Below are 20,676 nucleotides of genomic sequence, written 5' to 3' on the forward strand. Positions count from 1 at the left end.
CTAAATAATCCATGAGTCAAAGAAGAAGTATTAAGAAGAAATAGAAAATATTTTTCACTTAATGAAAATAAAATATAACAAAATGTATGTAAGCAATTAAGGCCGTTTTTAGGGGGTAAATTTATATTAGCAAACACATATGTCATGAAAGAAAATCTCAAATCTAACCCTCCACATTAACATTGTAGAAAAAGAAAAGTAAATGAAATCCAAAGCACTGAAGGAAAAAAAAAATAAAGAGCAGAAATCAATGAAATTAAAAACAGGAAAAAAAAAACAGGAAAAATCAATGAAACCAAAAATTTTCCTTATGAAAGGTCAATACAACTAATAAACCTCTAACCAGACGAACCAAGAAAAAAACAGAGAAGACAAAAATTACCTATATTAGGAATGATAGAAGAGATATCACTACAGTATCTATAAATTTTACAACTTACATGTAATAGATCGGTCCCTCGAAAGATACAAACTACCACAATTCACCAAAGATGAACAAGATAAAGAGGTCTTAGAACTGTTAAAGAAATTAAATTTATAGTTAAGTATCTTCCCCTGAAAATCTCCAGGCCCAGTTTTATTGGAGAATGTTATCAAGTATTATTGAAAGAAATAACATGAATTCTAAAAAATTCTCCTTCAGAAAATATAAGAGGAGAAATACTTTCCAATTTGTTTTATGAGGCTAGCATTACCTTGATACCAGAAGCCAAAGACATTACAATGAAAGAACACTATAAATCAGTATCCCTCATATTAGCAAATTGAATCTAGCAATATAAAAATGACAATTCATCATGGCCAAGTAGGGCTTATCCTGGGAATACAAGGTTTGTTCAAAATTTTCTTGACAAAAGTGAACATCTGGCAGGGCGTGGTGGCACACACCTGTAATCCCAGCACTTTGGGAGGCTGAGGCAGGCAGATCACCTGAGGTCAGGAGTTTGAGACCAGCCTAGCTAACATTGTGAAACCCTGTCTCTATACTAAAAATGCAAAACTAGCCGGGTGTGGTAGGAGGTGCCTGTAATCCCAGCTACTCAGGAGGCTGAGGCAGGAGAACTGCTTGAACTCAGGAGGGGAAGGTTGCAGTGAGCCAAGATTGCACCACTGTACTCCATCCTAGGTGACAGAGCAAGGGTTCGTTTCAAAATAAAAAAAGTGAACATCCATTCAGGGTTTAAAAAAAAAAACCAACTCAGCAAACTAAGAAGAGAAAGAAACTTCCTTAATCTCCTAAAAGGGCATTTTGAAAGACACTTAATGTTAGAAGTCTAAATGCTTTCCACCAAAGATTGAGAACAAAGAAAAGAATGTTTGCATTCACCACTCCTAGTCAATATTGTACTGAAAGTCCTGGCCGATGTAATAAGTAGGAAAAGGAAACAAAAGTAATGTCGATTGAAAAGGAAGAAAAAAATAAAACTGTCTTTATTCACTAATGACATAGTTGTCACAAAAAAAACTCCAGGAAATCTACAGAAACTCCTAAAACTACTAAATGATTTTTACAAGATCACAGAATAATGTGCAAAAGTCAATCATATTTTTAAGCATAAGGAAACAAAAATCAGAAATTTAAAAAATTTTAATAACATTTATAATATCATAAAATATGAAATACATAGGGATAACCTGACAAAAGATGTACAAGACCTATACACTGAAAACTAAAAAACATTGCTGGTAGAAGTTAAGGAATGACTAAATAAATTGGGAGATTGCCGGGCGTGGTGGCTCACGCCTGTAATCCCAGAACTTTGAGAGGCCGAGGCAGGCGGATCACGAGGTCAGGAGATCGAGACCATCCTGGCAAACACGGTGAAACCCCGTCTCTACTAAAAATACAAAAAATTAGCCGGGCGCGGTGGTGGGCGCCTGTAGTCCCAGCTACTCGGGAGGCTGAGGCAGGAGAATGGCGTGAACCCAGGAGGCAGAGCTTGCAGTGAGCCGAGATAGCGCCACTGCACTCTGGCTTGGGTGAAAGAGACTCCCTCTCAAAAAATAAATAAATAAATAAATAAATAAATTGGGAGATATACCAGGTTCATAGATTATAAGATTTAATGCTGGCCGGGTGTGGTGGCTCACGCCTGTAATCCCAGCACTTTGGGAGGCTCAGGTTGGGGGATCACGAGGTCAGGAGATCGAGACCATCCTAGCCAACAGGCCTAGCCAATATGGTGAAACCCCATCTCTATTAAAAATACAAAAATTAGCCGGGTGTGGTGGTGCACGCCTGTAGTCTCAGCTACTTGGGAGGCTGAGGCTGGAGAATCTCTTGAAACCGGGAGGCGGAGGTTGCAGTGAGCCAAGATTGCGCCACTGCACTCCAGCCTGACGACAGAGTGAGACTCCATCTTTAAAGAAAAAAAAAAGAAAAAAGAAAGAAAATTAGATCAACAGAACAGAATCAAGAGTCCACAGATAGATGTACACATGCATAATCAACTGATTTTTGACAAAGCTGCAGGGCATTTCAGTGGGAAAAGATAAGGTTTTCAATAAATGGTACTGGAGCGACTGGGTATTCACATGCAAAAAGATGAAACTTCGGCCAGGCACAGTGGTTCAGGCCTGGAATCCCAGCACTTTGGGAAGCCGAGGCAGGTGGATGGATCACCTGAGGTCAGGTGTTCGAGACCACCCTGGCCAACATGGTGAAACTCCATCTCTACTAAAAATACAAAAATTAGCCGAGCGTGGTGGCAGGCACCTGTAATCCCAGCTACTCCAGAGGCTGAGGGAGGAGAATCGCTTGAACCTTGGAGGCAGAGGTGCAGTGGGCCCAGATCGCACCACTGCACTCCAGCCTGGGCGGCCGAATGAGACTCTGTCTCAAAAACAACAACAACAAACTCGAAATGGAACATAGATGTAAATGTGAAATATCGAGTTATCAAACTTCTTTTTCGCCCCCCAAAGTGGGGGGAATACAGATGTGAGCCACCACACCCAGCCAGTTGAACTATCAAACTTATGAAGAAAACATTTTAAAAAACTGTGAGTTTTCACCAGGCTAAGGTTTTTAAAAATACAACACCAACAGCATGACTCATAAAAGAAAAAATTGATAAATTGGACTTAGAAGCCACAGTGGTACATGCCACCATGTCAGGCTAATTTTTGTATTTTTAACAGAGACGGGGTTTCACCATGTTGGCCAGGCTGGTCTCAAACTTCAGACCTCAAGTGATCCGCCTGCCTCAGCCTCCCAAAGTACTAGGATTACAGACGTGAGCCATTACACCCAGCCTTTTTTTTCAAATTTCTAAGAAAAGAGATTTTTTTTTTTTGAGATGGGAGCCTTGCTCTGTCTCCAGGCTGGAGTGCAATGGTGCCATCTTGGCTCACTGTAACCTCTGCCTCCCAGGTTCCAGCAATTCTTCTGCCTCAGCCTCCCGAGTAGCTGGGATTACAGGCACACACCACCACGCCCAGCTAATTTTTTGTATTTTTTAGTAGAGACGGGGTTTTACCATGCTGGCCAGACTGGTCTCGAACTCCTGACTGCAGGTGATCCACTCGCCTCGGCCTCCTAAAATGCTGGGATTACAGGCGTGAGCCACCGCACCCGGCCCAAATCACTGTATTTTGGAAAAGATAAGTTCAAAAATTAGCTGGGCATGGTGGCAGACACCTGTAATCCTAGCTACTTGGGAGGCTGAGGCAGGAGAATCACTGGAACCCAGGAGGCAGAGGTTGCAGTGAGCCGAGATTGTCCTATTGCCCTCCAGCCTGGGTGACAGAGGGAGACTGGGTCTCAAAAAAAAAAAAAAGAAAAGTTCATTGATCCTAGCCCTTGCCTCTGCCTGTGTGTACGAAAATATCGAAGAGGATTAATGATTATGTGTCACACCCAAACCTTGATGGGATTTTGCTCTCATGTAACTTCTGAGAACATGAGCTGCAGCCACCTGTATAAAAACCGCAGGCTGAAACCCTCCGGAGCAGTCCAACGGTTACTCTGAAAGACTCTCCCAGGTTGTGATCCTCAGTAAGACTTCTGAATCAAACTAACTTTAATTCTCTAAAAGTAGGTTTTTCTCTTTCCTTCCTTTTTTTTTTTTTTTTTTTTGAGACAGGGTCTCTCACTCTGTCGCCCATGCTGGAGTGCAGTGGCATAATCTTGGCTCACTGGCAGCCTTGACCTCCTAGGCTCAAGTGATTTTCCCACCTGAGCCTCCTGAGTGGCTGGAACTACGGGCGCACGACCATGCTGGGTTAATTTTTAAACATTTTTTGGTCTCACTATGTTGCCCAGGGTGGTCTTGAGCTCCTGGGCTCAAGCAACCCTCCTGCCTGCACCTCCCAAAGTGCTGAGATTATAGGAGCAGGAATGAGCACTTGGCCTGATTTTTGTTTTAGTTCACAATAGTCAGTGTTCAGGAAATGGTTATTTATGATTATTATCCATAAAAATTCCAAAGGGATACACTGATTTGTCATTACCAAAGGGGCCAGAGAGAACCTGGCAATTATTTGGGCTTAGGGGAATAAAGGCAAAGCTCTCAGATGAGTTTCAGTCTGAAGCCTGGAAACAGGAAGGATGGGAGGCCAGGGGCAAGATGATGGATTCCATTTTAAGTAATAGATTCTAAGTCTCAAGTAAAAATCGAGGTTGCCTTTTGGGTGTAAAGTAGAAACCTGGGATACAGAATTAAGAGTTGCCCAAGTTAGGCACGGTGGCTCACGCCTGTAATCCCATCACTTTTCGAGGCTTGGGAGGGTAGATCACTTGAGATTAGGAGTTTGAGACTAGCCTGGCCAGCATGGCCAAACTCCGTCTCTACTAAAAATACAAAAAATTACCCAGGTGTGGTGGCCCACGCCTATAGTCCCAGCTGCTCCAGAGGCTGAGGCATGAGAATCACTTGAACCTGGGAGGCAGAGTTGCAGTGAGCCAAGATTGTGCCACTGCACTCCAGCCTGGGCGCCAGAGCAAGGCTCTGTCTCAAAACAAAAACAAAAACAAAAACAAAAACTTACAGAATTAAGAGTTGCTCATGCAGAGGAAAACAAAAAGATTTATTGTCATTGTCATTTTCCCTTTTTTTGTGGAAACACAGACACTAGGACCTTAAGAAAGGCAGGAGCCAGATCTAATGAATCTCTGGGTTCTCCCAGCAGAGTGATGCTCCCTACTCAGTGGTCTCCACTGAGCAGGAGCCACCAATTCTCTCTGTAACTTAATGGAAGTGGCTTTCCCCTGTCTGCACCTCAGTTTCATTTGTAAAATGAGGAAAAGCAAACCTACCTCTGAGGGCTGTTATGAGATCATGGTTTGGAATTTTCCTGGCCAAAAGTAAATGCACAAGTGGTGTCTCGTGTGACAACCCATGATCCATCCACCAAACAGAAAACAATGTCCAAACACACAAAATATCAAAAGTATACATACAAATGGTGGGAGTGTAAATTAATACAGTCTGACAGTGTCTACTAAAGCTAAATACATACCTGCCCTACGACCAGCAATTCCACACTTGGGTCTATTTTGTTTTTGTTTTTCTTTGGGAGGGGGATCTATTTTCAGAAGAAATGAATACATAAGTTTGCCCAAAGAAATATTCATACTAGAATACTAGAATATTCATAGTGAATATTCATAGTGAGAGACTAGAATATTCATAGTGAGAGACAGGACTAGCTGGATTTCCTAGGCCGACTAAGAATCTCTAAGCCAACTGGGAAGGTGACCGCATCCACCTTTAAACAAGGGGCTTGCCACTTAGGTCACACCCAACCAATCAGGTAGTAAAGAGAGCTCACTAAAATGCGAATTAGGCAAAAACAGAAGGTAAAGAAATAGCCAATCATCTAACGCCTGAGAGCACAGAGAGAGGGACAATGATCGGCGGGATATAACCCAGGCACTGGAGCCCGCAACGGCAATCCCCTTTGGGTCTCCTCCCATTTTATGGGAGTCTGTTTTCACTCTATTAAACCTTGCAACTGTACACTCTTCTGGTCTGTGTTTGTTATGGCTTGAGCTGAGCTTTCGCTCACTGTCCACCGCTGCTGTCTGCTGCCATGGCAGCTGTGGCAGACCTGCCGCTGACTTCCACCCCTCCGGATCCGGGTGTCCACTGCACTTCTGATCCAGCGAGGCGGCACCCATTGCCGCTCCCAATTGGGCTAGAGGCTCGCCATTGTTCTTGCGCGGGCTAAGTGCCCGGGGTTCCTCCTAATCGAGCTGAATAGAGCTATAACACTCACCGCATGGCCCAAGATTCCATTCCTTGGAATCCGTGAGGCCAAGAACCCCAGGTCAGAGAACAAGAGACTTACTGCCATCTTGGAAGCGGCCCACCACCATCTTGGGAGCTCTAAGAACAAGGACCCCCAGTAACAATAGCACCATAACACCCCTAAACTGGAAAATATCCAGTCTGAGGTATAGGGCATAGTCATAAAATGGAAACCATCCAGAATGAAAATGAAAGAACTATTTCTACACACAGTATGCATGAATCTCACAAAAACAACATTAACTAAAAGAAGCCAAACACAGTACACAGAGTACTGGGCTAGAGAGAAGGAGAATTCAAAACAAACAAAAGTAACCCAGCTGTTACAAGTCGGGGCGAGTCCAACCAGGCACAGTGGCTCATGTCTGTAATCCCAGCACTTTGGAAGGCTGAAGTGGGAGGATCATCTGAGTCCAGGAGTTCGTGACCAGCCTGGGCAACACAGCAAAACCCTATCTCTACAAAAAACATTTTAAAATTAGCAAGGCGTGGTGGCACACGCCTGTAGTTCCAGATGCTTGGGAAGCTGAGGTATAGGATTGCTTGAGTCTGGGAGGTTGAACCTGGAGTGAGTAGTGATCTCACCACTGCACTCCAGCCTGGGCAACAGAGCAAGAACCTCTTTCAAAAGATATATTTTTAAAGGCTACATGGGGTGGGTCATGCCTGTAATCCCAGTGCTTTCAGAGGCTGAGGAGAGAGGATAGCTTGAGGCCAGCAGTTGGAGACTCTAGTGAGCTATGATCGTGCCACTGCACTCCAGCCTGGGCGACAGAGACTCTATCTCTTAAAAAAAAAAAGAAAAAAGACAGATGAATGATAACCTTTAGAAGGGATCGGGAGGCCGGAAGTGGTGGCTCACGCCTATAATCCCAGCACTTTGGGAGGCCAAGGCAGGCAGATCACTTGAGGTCAGGAGTTTGTGACCGGCCTGGCCAACATGGTGAAACCCTGTCTCTACTAAAAATACAAATATTAGCCTGGGCAACAGAGTGAGACTCCGTCTCGGGGCGGGGAGTGGAGGGGGGAGAAGAAGGGATGGGGGAAAGGGGAGCACATGAGGCTTCTACTGTTTGGTTTTGCGATCTGGATTCAGGTTGTATGGGCATGTTCACTTTGTGTAATTTTGTCGAGCTGTAATGATTTGTGCTCTTCTCTTTATTTAACTTCAATAAAAGGTTTACTTAACAAAAATTGTAGCTGGTGTGAAGGGTAGCAGTGTATCCCTGGGGCCAAGAGTACAGGCTTTGGGGACAGACAGACCTGGGTCCCAATCTATGCTTTGTCCCTTCGGCACATTGTTGACTGTGGCCGGTGGCTTCGTGGCTCTGAGCTTGTCTCCTTCTCTATAAATGAGGAAACATAATACCTGCGACGATGACGTCTGTAAAGCTTAAGCACAGGACCTGGCATAGATCTGCAAGGCGGAAACCTGGGATACAGAACTAAGGTCTATGGATCTCCTGTGCAACCCAACTTCTGGGCACTCGCTGCCTCCTTTTCCCCAGCCCAGACGCGTGGGTTCTACTCGATTGGTTGCTCACTGCGGGCTCGGGGCTCCTCAATCCCGGGGTAAAGCCCAGTATGAAATGTCACCTTCAGGGGCAGCTCGGATCTTCCCACGCCCGCGCGGCGCACAATCTTGGGATCAGCGCCACGTGGAGACCTTACCCGCCCGTACGATCAATCCCTTCTGTGGAACCCAGCTCAAGGACCCTCCAGCCCAGACACTAGAAAGCGAAGAGCAGTTGGCCGCCAGACTGTCCGTGCCAGAGCTCTGCGAACTTACTCCGTTGAAAGAGCAACGGGGCTGCGCCACCTCCCGGAGAGAACCCCCAGCCCTCCACGGCAGGGCGAGATGGCGCCATCGCGTGATACTGCGCACGCGCACAGCTCCCGTCCCGCCCTCGCGCCTGCGGGTACGGACAGCGCATGAGCTTATGTTGAGGGCGGAGCCCAGACCAGCCCTTCGTCCTATCCTGCCCTTCCAGCACCTCTCAGCGGTAACTTAAACTACACTTCCCAGAAGCCTCCTCAGCCAGGGACTTCCGTTGTCGTCAGCGGAAGCGGTGACAGATCATCCCAGGCCACACAGAGGCCGGCTTGGTCACTATGGAGGAGATAGGCATCTTGGTGGAGAAGGCTCAGGTACAGTGGGGACTTGGGCTTTTTAGTCCGGGCCGGGCTCGCGGGGAGAGGGTGAAGCCAGACCTGAGTGGGGGGAGGAATGGCTTCCAGGACCCCGGCCCAGGTTGGGGTTATTTCAGAGGCCTCGGTGGAGAGCTTTGTGCCATTCGAAGGCCTGTCTGGGTGGCCGAGTGATGGTAGGAGGTAAGGCTCAGAAAGCGGGGCTGGGGGAGTGAGTGACGTTAGTGGGTCTTTGAGACGGATTGATTTCGAACCCTGGCCGGTAGTGCTTAGTGAGGTCGGTGGCCCGGCGTTGGGATTGGGTCAGGCGGTGAGTGATGTATGGGATCCCGCCGTGCGGCCGAGTGATCCCCGGGTCTAGGCTGCGGGGCTGACTGATGTTCAGGGCTTTGCTGATGGGGGTAATGGGGCGGGTAGTTAAGTATTATCTGTGGCTTGGCTGAGTGATATTTAGGTCTAATGTGAGTTAGGAGACTGTGACATAAGGGATCTTTGAGGGGAAACTGGGGAATGTTGGGACTCGTTGAAGGCGCAGTCACTTTAACAGCCTATCTAGGAGAGCCATGTGACATTAGGAACCTCTTGAAGGGGATTGGGTGGCATTTGGGTCTGATAAGGAGTTGATGTGACGTTTAGATCCTAGTTGGGGGTTGTGTGACACTGGGGACATGTTATGAGTGGTATATGATAACATAAGATCTGTTTGAGGGGCAAGTTGACATAAAGAGCTTGTTTAGGTGGCCAAAAGGTTTCCAGGATCTATTTAGAGGGTCTTAAGATATCAGGGGTCTGTTAGGAGCTAAGTGACATCAGGGTGAAGTGGGGAGGGGAACAAACATTAGTGAAGTTGAGAAGCTTTCATGAGAGGACTGTCTTCTTCCAATGTGAGTTATCCCCTTTGGTCTAGGATGAGATCCCAGCACTGTCCGTGTCCCGGCCCCAGACCGGCCTGTCCTTCCTGGGCCCTGAGCCTGAGGACCTGGAGGACCTGTACAGCCGCTACAAGGTACATTCAACCCCCAACCCAGACCTTGCACAGGACCTGGCATCTCATACTCTTCCCCACTTTCCACCACTCTCTGGATCAGCAAGTCTGGAGCCATCCCCTTCTGTCCCCTCTCTGCTCGCAGAAGCTGCAGCAAGAGCTGGAGTTCCTGGAGGTGCAGGAGGAATACATCAAAGATGAGCAAAAGAACCTGAAAAAGGAATTTCTCCATGCCCAGGAGGAGGTGAAGCGAATCCAAAGCATCCCGCTGGTCATCGGACAATTTCTGGAGGCTGTGGATCAGAATACAGCCATCGTGGGCTCTACCACAGGTGTGCTAAGGACACCTCATTCATTCATCTGTCCACTTAACAACTATTTCCTACCATGTGCTAGGCAGCAGCAAACAAGGCAGGGCAGTGCAGTGCAATGTTCTTCAGAGTATTTTGACTGATCGAAAGGTAGAAATACATACATATATATATATATACACGTATATATGTATATCTATGTTTTTTTTGTTTGTTTGTTTTTTGTTTTGAGGCAGAGTTTTGCTCTTGTCCAGGCTGGAGTGCAATGGCATGATCTCGGCTCACTGCAACCTCCACCTCCCAGGTTCACACGATTCTCCTGTCTCAGCCTCCCAAGTAGCTGGGATTACAGGCATGGACCACCAAGTCTGGCTAATTTTTGTATTATTAGTAGAGACAGGGTTTCACCATGTTGGCCAGCCTGGTCTTGAACTCCTGACCTCAGGCGATCCACCTGCCTCACCCTCCGAAAGTGTTGGGATTACAGGCGTGAGCCCCACTGCACCTGGCCAGAAATGTATTTTACATTGTGATTATCTGTATCTGTCTCTTACTTTTTAGATAGATGTATAAAACATAAGTTTCACCATGAAATATTTAGCCTTACTAGGTGTGGTATATGCTGATGTTTTCTATCCTATTCTAGTCTGTTTTGCTTTAAACACAGTTCTGGTCATGACCTTCCAAATTGATTTCACAACTACTACTGGTTTGGGGCCTGCAGTTTGAAACGATGAGTAGGAGTGTTAAAAGATTGGGCTCTGAGGCCAGCCATGGTGCCTCACGCGTATAATCCCAGTACTTTGGGAGACTCAGGTGGGCAGATCACTTGAGGCCAGAAGTTTGAGACCAGGCTGGGCAACATGGCAAAACCCCGTCTCTACTGAAAATATAAAAATTAGCTGGGTGTGGTGGCACACATTTGCCATCCCAGCTACGCGGGTGGTTGAGGCACAGGATCTGTTGAACCCAGGAGGTGGAGGTTGCAGTGAGCCGAGATCGCGACACTGTACTACAGCCTGGGTGACAGAGCAACACTCTGTCTAAAAAAAAAAAAAAAAATACTGGGCCCTGATAGGGACTCAGAGTCCTTATCAGAGTATATTGTAGCTGCTGCTGTTTATATAGGTCTAGGCCTTGCCCTCTTGATAGTCACTGTCACTGGCATCTTATCTGTTTTTTCTTGTTTCTGGGCTCTGCTCCTCTGGACCAAGCCATGTTCTTGTAAAGGTTTTGGAGAAAGGTGTGCGATTGTGCCTGGAATTGGACTGGTGGGCTATGAGGAAGTGAGGAGAGGGTGGTATCCAGGATGAGGCCTTTCTCTTTGACCTGTGGGAGTTGGGATAGTGTGGCTTTCCCTGAGATGGCACCATGGGTAGAGGAGTAGGTTTGTGGGAAGACAGGGAGGGCAGTCCAGAGCATCATGGGAGGTGTCCAGGAGGCTGCTGGTCAGCCAGGTCTGACAATCAGGAGAGAGACTGAGCCTGGAAACAGAAGTGTGCCTCACTAGTATGAGATGCAGGGGGAGGCCTGCTGGACAGCCAGGGCTGGATGTCAAGAGAGAATCAGGGCGGTAGACAAGGAGTTCGTGTGAATACTGGGGACGGACAGCAGGAGGGAAGGCTGGAAGCCGAGAGGGGACCCCTCAGGGTCTGAACCAGAGATGTTGGCGGTGTGGAGATTAGGAGGGAGGAAGGGGGAAGGGGCAGTTTCCAGGCTGACACTTCTCGTTTTCCTCTCTCCCTTCTCGCAGGCTCCAACTATTATGTGCGCATCCTGAGCACCATCGATCGGGAGCTGCTCAAGCCCAATGCCTCAGTGGCCCTCCACAAGCACAGCAATGCACTGGTGGACGTGCTGCCCCCCGAAGCCGACAGCAGCATCATGATGCTCACCTCAGGTAAAGGGGGAGCCTGCAGCTGGGAGGGCCCCATGGGGACCTTGAGGACCTGGCCAGGAGCCCCAGCTCTGCTCTCCCACCAGACCAGAAGCCAGATGTGATGTACGCGGACATCGGAGGCATGGACATCCAGAAGCAGGAGGTGCGGGAGGCCGTGGAGCTCCCGCTCACCCATTTTGAGCTCTACAAGCAGGTGAGGCGGTGCAGGTGGCAGGGAAGGGAGAGGCCCCATTGGGTCTGGGGTTGGAGGTGGAACCCCTGACTCCCACTTCTCTTCCTTCCTCTGGGTTTCAGATCGGCATCGATCCCCCCCGAGGCGTCCTCATGTATGGCCCACCTGGCTGCGGGAAGACCATGTTGGCAAAGGCGGTGGCACATCACACAACAGGTGAGCCCTTTCGCCCCTGCCCCGAGCTCTCATCTTCTGGCCTCTTTGCCTTGCTCCCTGCTCGCTCACTGGCACTGCACAGTAATTAGAAACAGACTCTGGGGTCACAGCCCACGTGTGCATATTACTGGCTGTGCTGACTTCACCTCCTTGGGCCTCTCCTAGTAGTTGAAGACTCATTTCACCCGGTGATAGTGAGCAGTTAATGAAATAATGCAGTGTTTTCCTACAATGGGTTGTGACCTATTAGTAATTATGAATTTCAATTTGTGGGTTGCAGCCAATATTTTGAAACATGAAATAGAACAGAAAGCGCCAGAGAACATCCACATGGTATTTATACCATGGTACAAGTATATATGGTGCAAGTTCATCTGTTTCGTGAAACTTGTTTCATACAGATGTGCACACTCATGTATACTTGTGGTTCTTCAAAAAAATATATATATATTTTAATTCTTAAATTTTTTTGTAGAGATAGGGTCTCACTCTGTTGCCCAGGCTGGTCTTGAACTCCTGGGCTCAAGGGATCCTCCCACCTCTGCCTCCCAAAGTGCTGGGATTACAGGCGTGAGCCATGTGTCTGGCCCCAAAAATGTATTTCTTATTGTAGGTGCCAGACAAAAATGTCTGAAAGTCACTCACTCTATAACTTTTTTTTTTTTAAAGCCCTAAAATCTTAAGCATATGTTCAGATCTTAACACATGTGAGCCAGGGAGCAGTAGGAGGTAGTAGTTAAGCAGTATGTTTTCTGGGGCTAGACTGCCTGGCTTTGAAATCTTAACTCCCCCAGCAACTTCTTATGTGATCCTGGGTAAATTAACCTCTCTGTGACTCAGTTTCCTCACCTGTCAGATGGAAACAATCATAGTACCTATTTTTCTGGGGTGGGTGTTCAGAAGAGCAAATTGATACAAAGCATCTGGAATGGGCAATAAATGTTAGCTGTTGTCATTGTTACTCATTTGCTTGGCACTTTATTGAACTTTTACTCTGTACCAAGCCTTGTGCTGGAATGCAAAGATGACAATCAGAGATGTCCCTTGCCTTGACTGGGAAAAAAGAAATAGACACCTAGAACTCAGTCATTCAGTGACTGTTTATTGAACACCTACTATGTGCCAGGATGTGTTGTAGATGCTAGAGACATGGGCCAGGTGCGGTGGCTCACGCCTGTAATCCCAGCACTTTGGGAGGCCGAGGTGGGAGGATCACGAGATCAGGAGATCGAGACCACGGTGAAACCCCGTCTCTATTAAAAATACAAAAAAATTAGCCAGGTGCGGTGGCGGTCGCCTGTAGTCCCAGCTACTTGGGAGGCTGAGGCAGGAGAATGGTGTGAACCCAGGAGGCGGAGCTTGCAGTGAGCCCAGATCACGCCACTGTACTCCAGCCTGGGCGACAGAGCGAGACTCCGTCTCAAAAAAAAAAACAAAAAATATATATATATATATATTAGCTGGGCGTCGTGGCCAGCGCCTGTAGTCCCAGCTACTCAGCGTGAACCCGGGAGGCGGAGCTTGCAGTGAGCTGAGATGGCGCCACTGCACTTCAGCCTGGGTGACAGAGTGAGACTCCGTCTCAAAAAAAAAAAAAAAAAGAATAGAGACGTGGCAGTAAACAGAACACCTCCTTATGGAGGTGATGTCTTAGTTGGAAAAGCAAACAGATAATGTGGCCCGACACAGATTCGTAAAGTTTCTTTTTTTTTTTTTTTTTTTTTTGAGATAGAGTCTTGCTCTGTTGTCCAGGCTGGAGTGCAGTGGTGCGATCTCGGCTTACTGCACGCTCTACCTCCCAGGTTCACACCATTCTCCTGCCTCAGCCTCCTGAGTAGCTGAGACTACAGGCGCCCGCCACCACGCCCGGCTAATTTTTTGTATTTTTTAGTAGAGACGGGGTTTCACCGTGTTAGCCAGGATGGTCTAGATCTCCTGACCTCATGATCCGCCCGCCTGGGCCTTCCAAAGTGCTGTGATTACAGGCGTGAGCCACCGCACCCAGCCCGTAAACCTTCTTAAAACATTATGAGATTTTTTGTGTGTGATTTTTTTTTTTTTTTTTTTTTTGAGACAGAGTCTCACTCTGTAGCCCAGGCTGGAGTGCAGTGGTGCTATCTTGGTTCACTGCAACCTCTGCCTTCTGGGTTCAAGCGATTCTCCTACCTCAGCCTCCCGAGTGGCTGGAATTACAGGTACATGCCACCACACCTGGCTAATTTTTTTTGTACTTTTGGTAGAAATGGGGTTGCACCATGTTGGCCAGGCTGGTCTCGAACTCCTGGCCTCAGGTGATCCACCCACCTTGGCCTCCCAAAATTCTGGGATTACAGGTGTGAGCCACTGCACCCGGCTGTGATTTTTTTTTTTTTAAGTTCATCACCTATCATTAGTGTTAGTGTATTTTATGTGTGGCCCAAGACAGTTCTTCCAGTGTGGCCCTGTGTACCCTTCACCCAGATTCCCTAATGTTACTATCTTATGTAACCATAGTATAATTAGGAAAACCAGGAAATTAACAGTGGTACAATACAATGAACTAAACTTTAGACCTCCTTCAAAGTTTACCAGCTTTTCCCACTAGAGACCCTCACTTCAGGTTCTGTCGTTTTTCTGAGTGAATTGGGGTGGTTTGTCACTGGCAGAGGGAGGGAAGAGAGAAGGTGTAGAAGGGATGTAGAAATGGGAAAAGCTGCTGACTGGGGTTGAGTTTTGTTTTGTTTTCTAGAGACAGGGTCATGTCTGGCAAGGCGCGGTGGCTCACGGCTATAATCTCAGCACTTCAGGAGGCCGAGGTGGGCAGATCACGAGGTCAGGAGTTCGAGACCAGCCTGGCAAACATAGTGAAACCCCATCTCTACTAAAAATACAAAAAAATTAGCCAGGCATGGTGGTGGGCGCCTGTAATCCCAGCTACTCGGGAGGCTGAGGCAGGAGAATTGCTTGAACCCGGGAGGCCGAGGTTGCAGTGAGCGAAGATCGCACCATTGCACTCCAGCCCGGCCAATAGTGCGAGATTCTGTTTCCAAAAAAAAAAAAAAAGAGAGAGATAGGGTCTTGTTCTGTCACCCAGGCTGGAGTGCAGTGGTGTGATCATAGCCCACTGCAACCTTAATCTCCTGGGCTCAAGCAATCCTCCCCACCTCAGTCTCTCCTAAGTAGGTGGGACTACAGGCGTGTGCCACCATGCCCAGCTAATTTTTGTATCTTCATTTTCAGTACAGACAGGGTCTTGCTATGTTGCCCAGGCTGGTCTTGAACTCCTGGGCTCAAGCCATCCTCCTGCCTCAGCTCCCCAAAGTGTTGGGATCACAGGTGTGAGCCTTTTTTTCCTCTTGTTTTTCGGGGGGAATTCATCTATTTGTTCCGGTGACAGCATAGCTTACTAAGAGTGAGTAACTGAAGCAGGAGCCCATTCCAGGATAGGTGGAAGGAGTAGTAGAGCCCAGGGGGAGCTGAGAGATTGGGAGGACAGGGAAGGTCGGGGTAGGAAGGGGACTGTAGTGATTGAGTAGGAAAGGCTGACGGACAGGCTCGGTCAGATAAGGCAATTCCAGGGATGGGGGTTTCATGTGGAACTGGTTGGACATTTGCAGAACAGCCAAGTAAATGGCCAAAGTCAGGTGGTCAAGGTGTGTTTAGAGCAGAAAAAGTCAGAAATCTTGAGGTTAGGATGCTGAATGAGCCCCCAGCTGATGCAAGTATCAAGAAAGAGGGACCCCTTGAGCCAGGTGTAAAGTCTGGATCTTAGGGAGTGAACAGGGCAGGGCTGAAGCCTTGAACAGTTCCTAGCTTATGACATAAAACCACTCAGTCTATCTATGGACTGCATGTCTCCCTTCTCTGGTGGCTGGAAGGACAGTCCTGGGGGTATGCTTCATACAACACAAAGCATCTGATCCTTAAGAAACAAGTGTAACTTTAAGAAACAAGGCCAGGGTCAAGCATGGGGTGGCTCATGTCTATAATCCCAGCACTTTGGAAGGCTAAGCCAGGAGGATCGCTTGAGGCCAGGAGTTTGAGACCAGCCTGAGCAATATAGCAAGACCCCATCTCCTCAAAAATTTTAAAAAGCTAGGTGTGGGGACATGCCTATAGTCCTAGCTACTCAGGAGGCTGAAGAGGGAGGATTGCTTGAGCCCAGGAGATTGAGGCTGCAGTAAGCTATGATGATACCACTGTACTCCAAGTCCAAAGGGAGGGCCCAGAACAAATCTGTCTTCAACCCCATTGCCAATTGTCAGTTATATCAGAACATGCCCGTGGTCCCTGATCTTTTTCAGAAAATTAAAAAGCTGGTCCTTATAGCAAACAGGAACTCAGAGCTCTTGGCGAGGCAGTATGATGTCTTAGTGTATGGGCAGCATGCCTGTTTTCTTGCTGATTTTGCAAGTGCTCCAGAAATGCAGACTGGTTTTTTTCTTTCTTATTTTAGTATTTCATATCCTGATTTTTAAATGTTGGGCCAAAAAAATGACACATCTGGCTGGACATGGTGGCTCATGCCTGTAATCCCAGAACTTTGGGAGGCTAAGGCGGGTGGATCACTTGAGGTCAAGAGTTCAAGACCAGCTTGGCCAACATGGTGAAACCTCGTCTCTACTAAAAATACAAAAATTAGCTTGGCATGGCAGTGCACGCCTGTAATTCCAGCTACCCGGGAGGCTGAAGCAGGAGAATCACTTGAACCCTGAAGGCAGAAGTTGTAGTGAGCCGAGATTGTGCTACTGCACTCCAGCCTGGGCGACAGAGCAAGACTCTGTCTCCAAAAAAAAAAAAAAAAGTGACACATTTGTAAGGATGATTCATGATTTAGGCCACTGGGTCACTGTGGGGTACAAGTAGATGGCTATTCCTCAGGGCTGGATGTGGGACTCACCCTTGGGCATGAGGGAATGACACAACTACTAGGTATGGGTATCCAAGGAAAAGGATGTCTTCAAGGAATTCGCAGTTTCTGTTAAAGCAGAATGGGCCCCTCAGGAGGCTCATTCCCGCCTAACTGTTGTCATCCTGTCATCAGCTGCATTCATCCGGGTCGTGGGCTCAGAGTTTGTACAGAAGTATCTAGGTGAGGGCCCCCGCATGGTCCGGGATGTGTTCCGCCTGGCCAAGGAGAATGCACCTGCCATCATCTTCATAGACGAGATTGATGCCATTGCCACCAAGAGATTCGATGCTCAGACAGGGGGTAAGTGATGCTGAAACAAGGCCCGGGGTCTTGGACAGGCTTGTCGCATGGGATGCCTGGGACTGACCGTGCTGTGCACTCTCAGCCGACAGGGAGGTTCAGAGGATCCTGCTGGAGCTGCTGAATCAGATGGATGGATTTGATCAGAATGTCAATGTCAAGGTTTGGGGTTTGGGATGGACAAGGGGAGGTGTGGTGTAGGAACTGGGGAAAGGTGGGGGCTGGCACCTAAGGGGTGGTTATCGTGACAGGGAGGAGGTAGGAGTGCAGAGATCTGAGCTGGCCTGCCCCCCAATGTCAGGTAATCATGGCCACAAACAGAGCAGACACCCTGGATCCGGCCCTGCTACGGCCAGGACGGCTGGACCGTAAAATTGAATTTCCACTTCCTGACCGCCGCCAGAAGAGATTGATTTTCTCCACTATCACTAGCAAGATGAACCTCTCTGAGGAGGTTGACTTGGAAGACTGTATCCTGCTCCAGAAGTCAGGGAGGGGCCCTAGTTGGGAACGGGGATTAGATCTTCAGCTCAACTTCTGCCATCACCACAGCCCAGACTGTGCAGGTGGGACCAAGGTCCAGGGAGGAGGGGAGGTGACAGAGATGGCCAAAGATGACTTCCAGCCCCAGGCATTTACCCCATCACACAGGGAATAGTTTCCTTAACTCGCTGCAGATGTGGCCCGGCCAGATAAGATTTCAGGAGCTGATATCAACTCCATCTGTCAGGAGGTAAGTGGTGGTTTCTCTCTGGATCCAGGCAGCGGGTGTGTGAGGACCCTTCTTCTCTGAACCACTCTGCTGCAGTCCTGTCCCCTCATGGCTGCCCTGGGTCGTGGGTGCCATCTCTCTCTTCCTCTACCATCACTAGGGGTGGATAGTACAGGGGTAGTGTTTTTTGTGTTTTGCTTTGAGACAGGGACTCACTCTGTCGCCCAGGCTGGAGTGCAGTGGGGCAATCATGACTCACTGCAGTGATCCTCCCACCTCAGCCTCCCAAGTAGCTGGGATTACAGGCGCCCACCACCACGTCTGGCTAATTTTTGTATTTTTTGTAGAGACAGGGTTTCACCATGTTGCCCAGGCTGGTCTCGAACTCCTGGGCTCAAGTGATCTGTATACCTCAGCCTCCCAAAGTGTCGGGATTACAGGTGTGAGCCACTGTGCCCTGCCACAGGAAGTAGATTTTAACTCTCATCCTTCAACAGAGTGGAATGTTGGCTGTCCGTGAAAACCGCTACATTGTCCTGGCCAAGGACTTCGAGAAAGCATACAAGACTGTCATCAAGAAGGACGAGCAGGAGCATGAGTTTTACAAGTGACCCTTCCCTTCCCTCCACCACACCACTCAGGGGCTGGGGCTTCTCTCGCACCCCCAGCACCTCTGTCCCAAAACCTCATTCCCTTTTTTCTTTACCCAGGATTGGTTTCTTCAATAAATAGATAAGATCGAATCCATTTAATTTCTTCTTAGAAGTTTAACTACTTTGGAGAATGTGGGCCTTGAATAGGATCCTCTGGGTCCCTCTTAATCTGACAGATGAGCAGACGAGGTGCATGGCCTGGGTTGCAGCTTGAGAGAACCAAAATATTCAAACCAGATGACTTCCAAAATGTGGGGAAAGGGATGGAAAATGAACCTGAGATGGAGTCCTTAATCACGGGATAAAGCCCTGTGCATCTCCCTCATTTCCTACAGGTAAAAGACAGTAAAGAAATTCAGGTCACAGGCCTTGGGAGTTCATAGGAAGGAGATGTCCAGTGCTGTCCAGTAGAACTTTCCACAATGATGGATATGTTCTGTGTTCTCCAGTATGGTAGCTGCTCGCCACATGTGGCTAATAAGTACCTGAAATATGGCTAGCATGACTGAGAAACTGAACTTTTTTTTTTTTTTTTTTTTGAGATGGAGTCTTGCTCTGTCACCCAGGCTGCAGTGCAGTGGTGAGATCTTGGCTCACTGCAGCCTCTGCCTCCCAGGTTCAAGTGATTCTCCTGCCTCAGCTTCCCGAGTAGCTGGGACCACAGGCATCTGCCACCACACCCGGCTAAATTTTGTATTTCTAGTAGAGACAGGGTTTCACTATATTGGCTAGGCTGGTCTCGAACTCCTGACCTCAAATGATCTGCCTGCCTTGGCCTCCCTAAGTTGTTGGGATTACAGGCGTGAGCCACTGTGCCTGGTCAAGAAATGGAACTCTTACACACTGCTGGTGGGAATGTGAAATGGTAAGGCACTTCGGAAAACAGTTTGACAATTTCTTATGCTAAATATACACCTATCAGATGATTTAGCCACTTCTAGGTATTTACTTAAGAAAAAATAAGGCATACATCCATATGAAGACTTGTAAATAAATGTTCTCATTCTTTTTATTTGAAGTAGCTAAAACTGGAAACAACCCAAATATCCATCAGCAAGTGAATGGATAAACAAATTGTAATATTTGTATGCAATATAACACCACTCAGTAATATGAAAATGAACTACTGATGTATGCAAAAACGTGAAATTCAAAATAATTATGCTGAGTGACAGAATCCAGACAACAAATAATACATAATGTATTATTCTATTTACATAAAGTTTTAGAAAATCCAAACTAATCTAAGTAACAAAGCATACCAATGGTATATGGGGCTTGGGGCAGGTGAGACGGATTATAGAGAAAAAAGTAGGAGGTGATAGACATGTTTAGTTTTTTTGCTTGTTTGTTTTTACTGTGGTAATGGTTTTTCAAGTGTGTATGTCAAAACTTATCAAATTGTACCTAATTTATTGTAGTTTTATTGGTACCTCAATAAAATTAATAGTTACATACATAAATGTACTTGAAGTTCCACCTAGCACAATAAGGTAAGAAAAAAAATTAAGGCGTGGGACTGGAAAAGAAATGAAACTCTTCATTATTCACAAATGTCATGATTGCATATATGGAAAATCTAAGTCTACACAAAACCTATTAAAATTAAATAGTGAATTTAGCAATGTGGCTAAACAAAGGTCAATATAAAATATTAAATATAAGCCAGGCATGGTGACATGCATCCACAGTTCCAGCTACTCAGGAGGCTGAGGCAGGAGAATTGCTTGAGCCCGGGAGTTCAAGTCCAGCCTGGGCAACACAGCAAGACCCACTGTCTCTGAAAAAAAATCAAATACATATATCAGCAATAAATAAATAGGAAATTAAATTTTAAATTATAACATTTATCAAATAAATTCTTAAGTGCCAAGAATAAATTTAAAATATGAGATATAAATAGTTAAAATTACAGAATATTGACAGAAATCAAAGAAGACAAATAAATGTTGGGATACAACATGTTAATGTATTGGAAGATTACGAGTAAAAATATTAATTCTTCACAAATTGATCTATAAACAATGCAGCGCCAATCAGAATCCCAGCAGTTTTGTCCTGCTGGAAACTGACAAACTGATTCTGAAATATATAAGTAAATGAAAGGCTCAGAAATAGCCAAGAGAATATTTGAAGA

The 20,676-nt window shown here is 46.9% G+C and overlaps 2 protein-coding genes across 2 annotated transcripts in view; one reads left to right on the plus strand and one right to left on the minus strand.

Moving 5' to 3' along the window:
• The window catches only part of FCGBP (Fc gamma binding protein), a 122,836-nt gene extending 114,716 nt beyond the window's left edge, over positions 1-8,120 (minus strand). The window contains exon 1 of the mRNA XM_063801672.1: positions 8,041-8,120. The gene's annotated coding sequence lies outside the window, so the exon portion shown is untranslated. The remainder of the gene's footprint in view (positions 1-8,040) is intronic.
• PSMC4 (proteasome 26S subunit, ATPase 4) lies at positions 7,472-18,629 on the plus strand. The gene is made up of 11 exons (XM_001141307.6): positions 7,472-8,399; positions 9,307-9,405; positions 9,530-9,716; positions 11,449-11,595; positions 11,679-11,788; positions 11,890-11,983; positions 17,007-17,174; positions 17,260-17,336; positions 17,476-17,644; positions 17,852-17,907; positions 18,384-18,629. The coding sequence occupies exons 1-11, from the start codon at positions 8,364-8,366 to the stop codon at positions 18,495-18,497; spliced, it is 1,257 nt and encodes a 418-aa protein (XP_001141307.1). The 5' UTR covers positions 7,472-8,363; the 3' UTR covers positions 18,498-18,629.
• Positions 18,630-20,676: the final 2,047 nt, after the last annotated feature.

The sequence above is a fragment of the Pan troglodytes genome, chromosome 20 (genome assembly GCF_028858775.2).
Source record: "Pan troglodytes isolate AG18354 chromosome 20, NHGRI_mPanTro3-v2.0_pri, whole genome shotgun sequence".
NCBI classification, from domain to species: domain Eukaryota; kingdom Metazoa; phylum Chordata; class Mammalia; order Primates; family Hominidae; genus Pan; species Pan troglodytes.

Bases quoted from the DNA above. Each gene is read 5' to 3' on its own strand.
- PSMC4 (XM_001141307.6), top strand. From the start codon at position 8,364: ATGGAGGAGATAGGCATCTTGGTGGAGAAGGCTCAG. The intron at 8,400-9,306 runs GTACAGTGGGGA...CCTTTGGTCTAG, and splicing joins TCTTGGTGGAGAAGGCTCAG to GATGAGATCCCAGCACTGTC. The intron at 17,337-17,475 runs GTTTGGGGTTTG...CCCCAATGTCAG, and splicing joins ATCAGAATGTCAATGTCAAG to GTAATCATGGCCACAAACAG.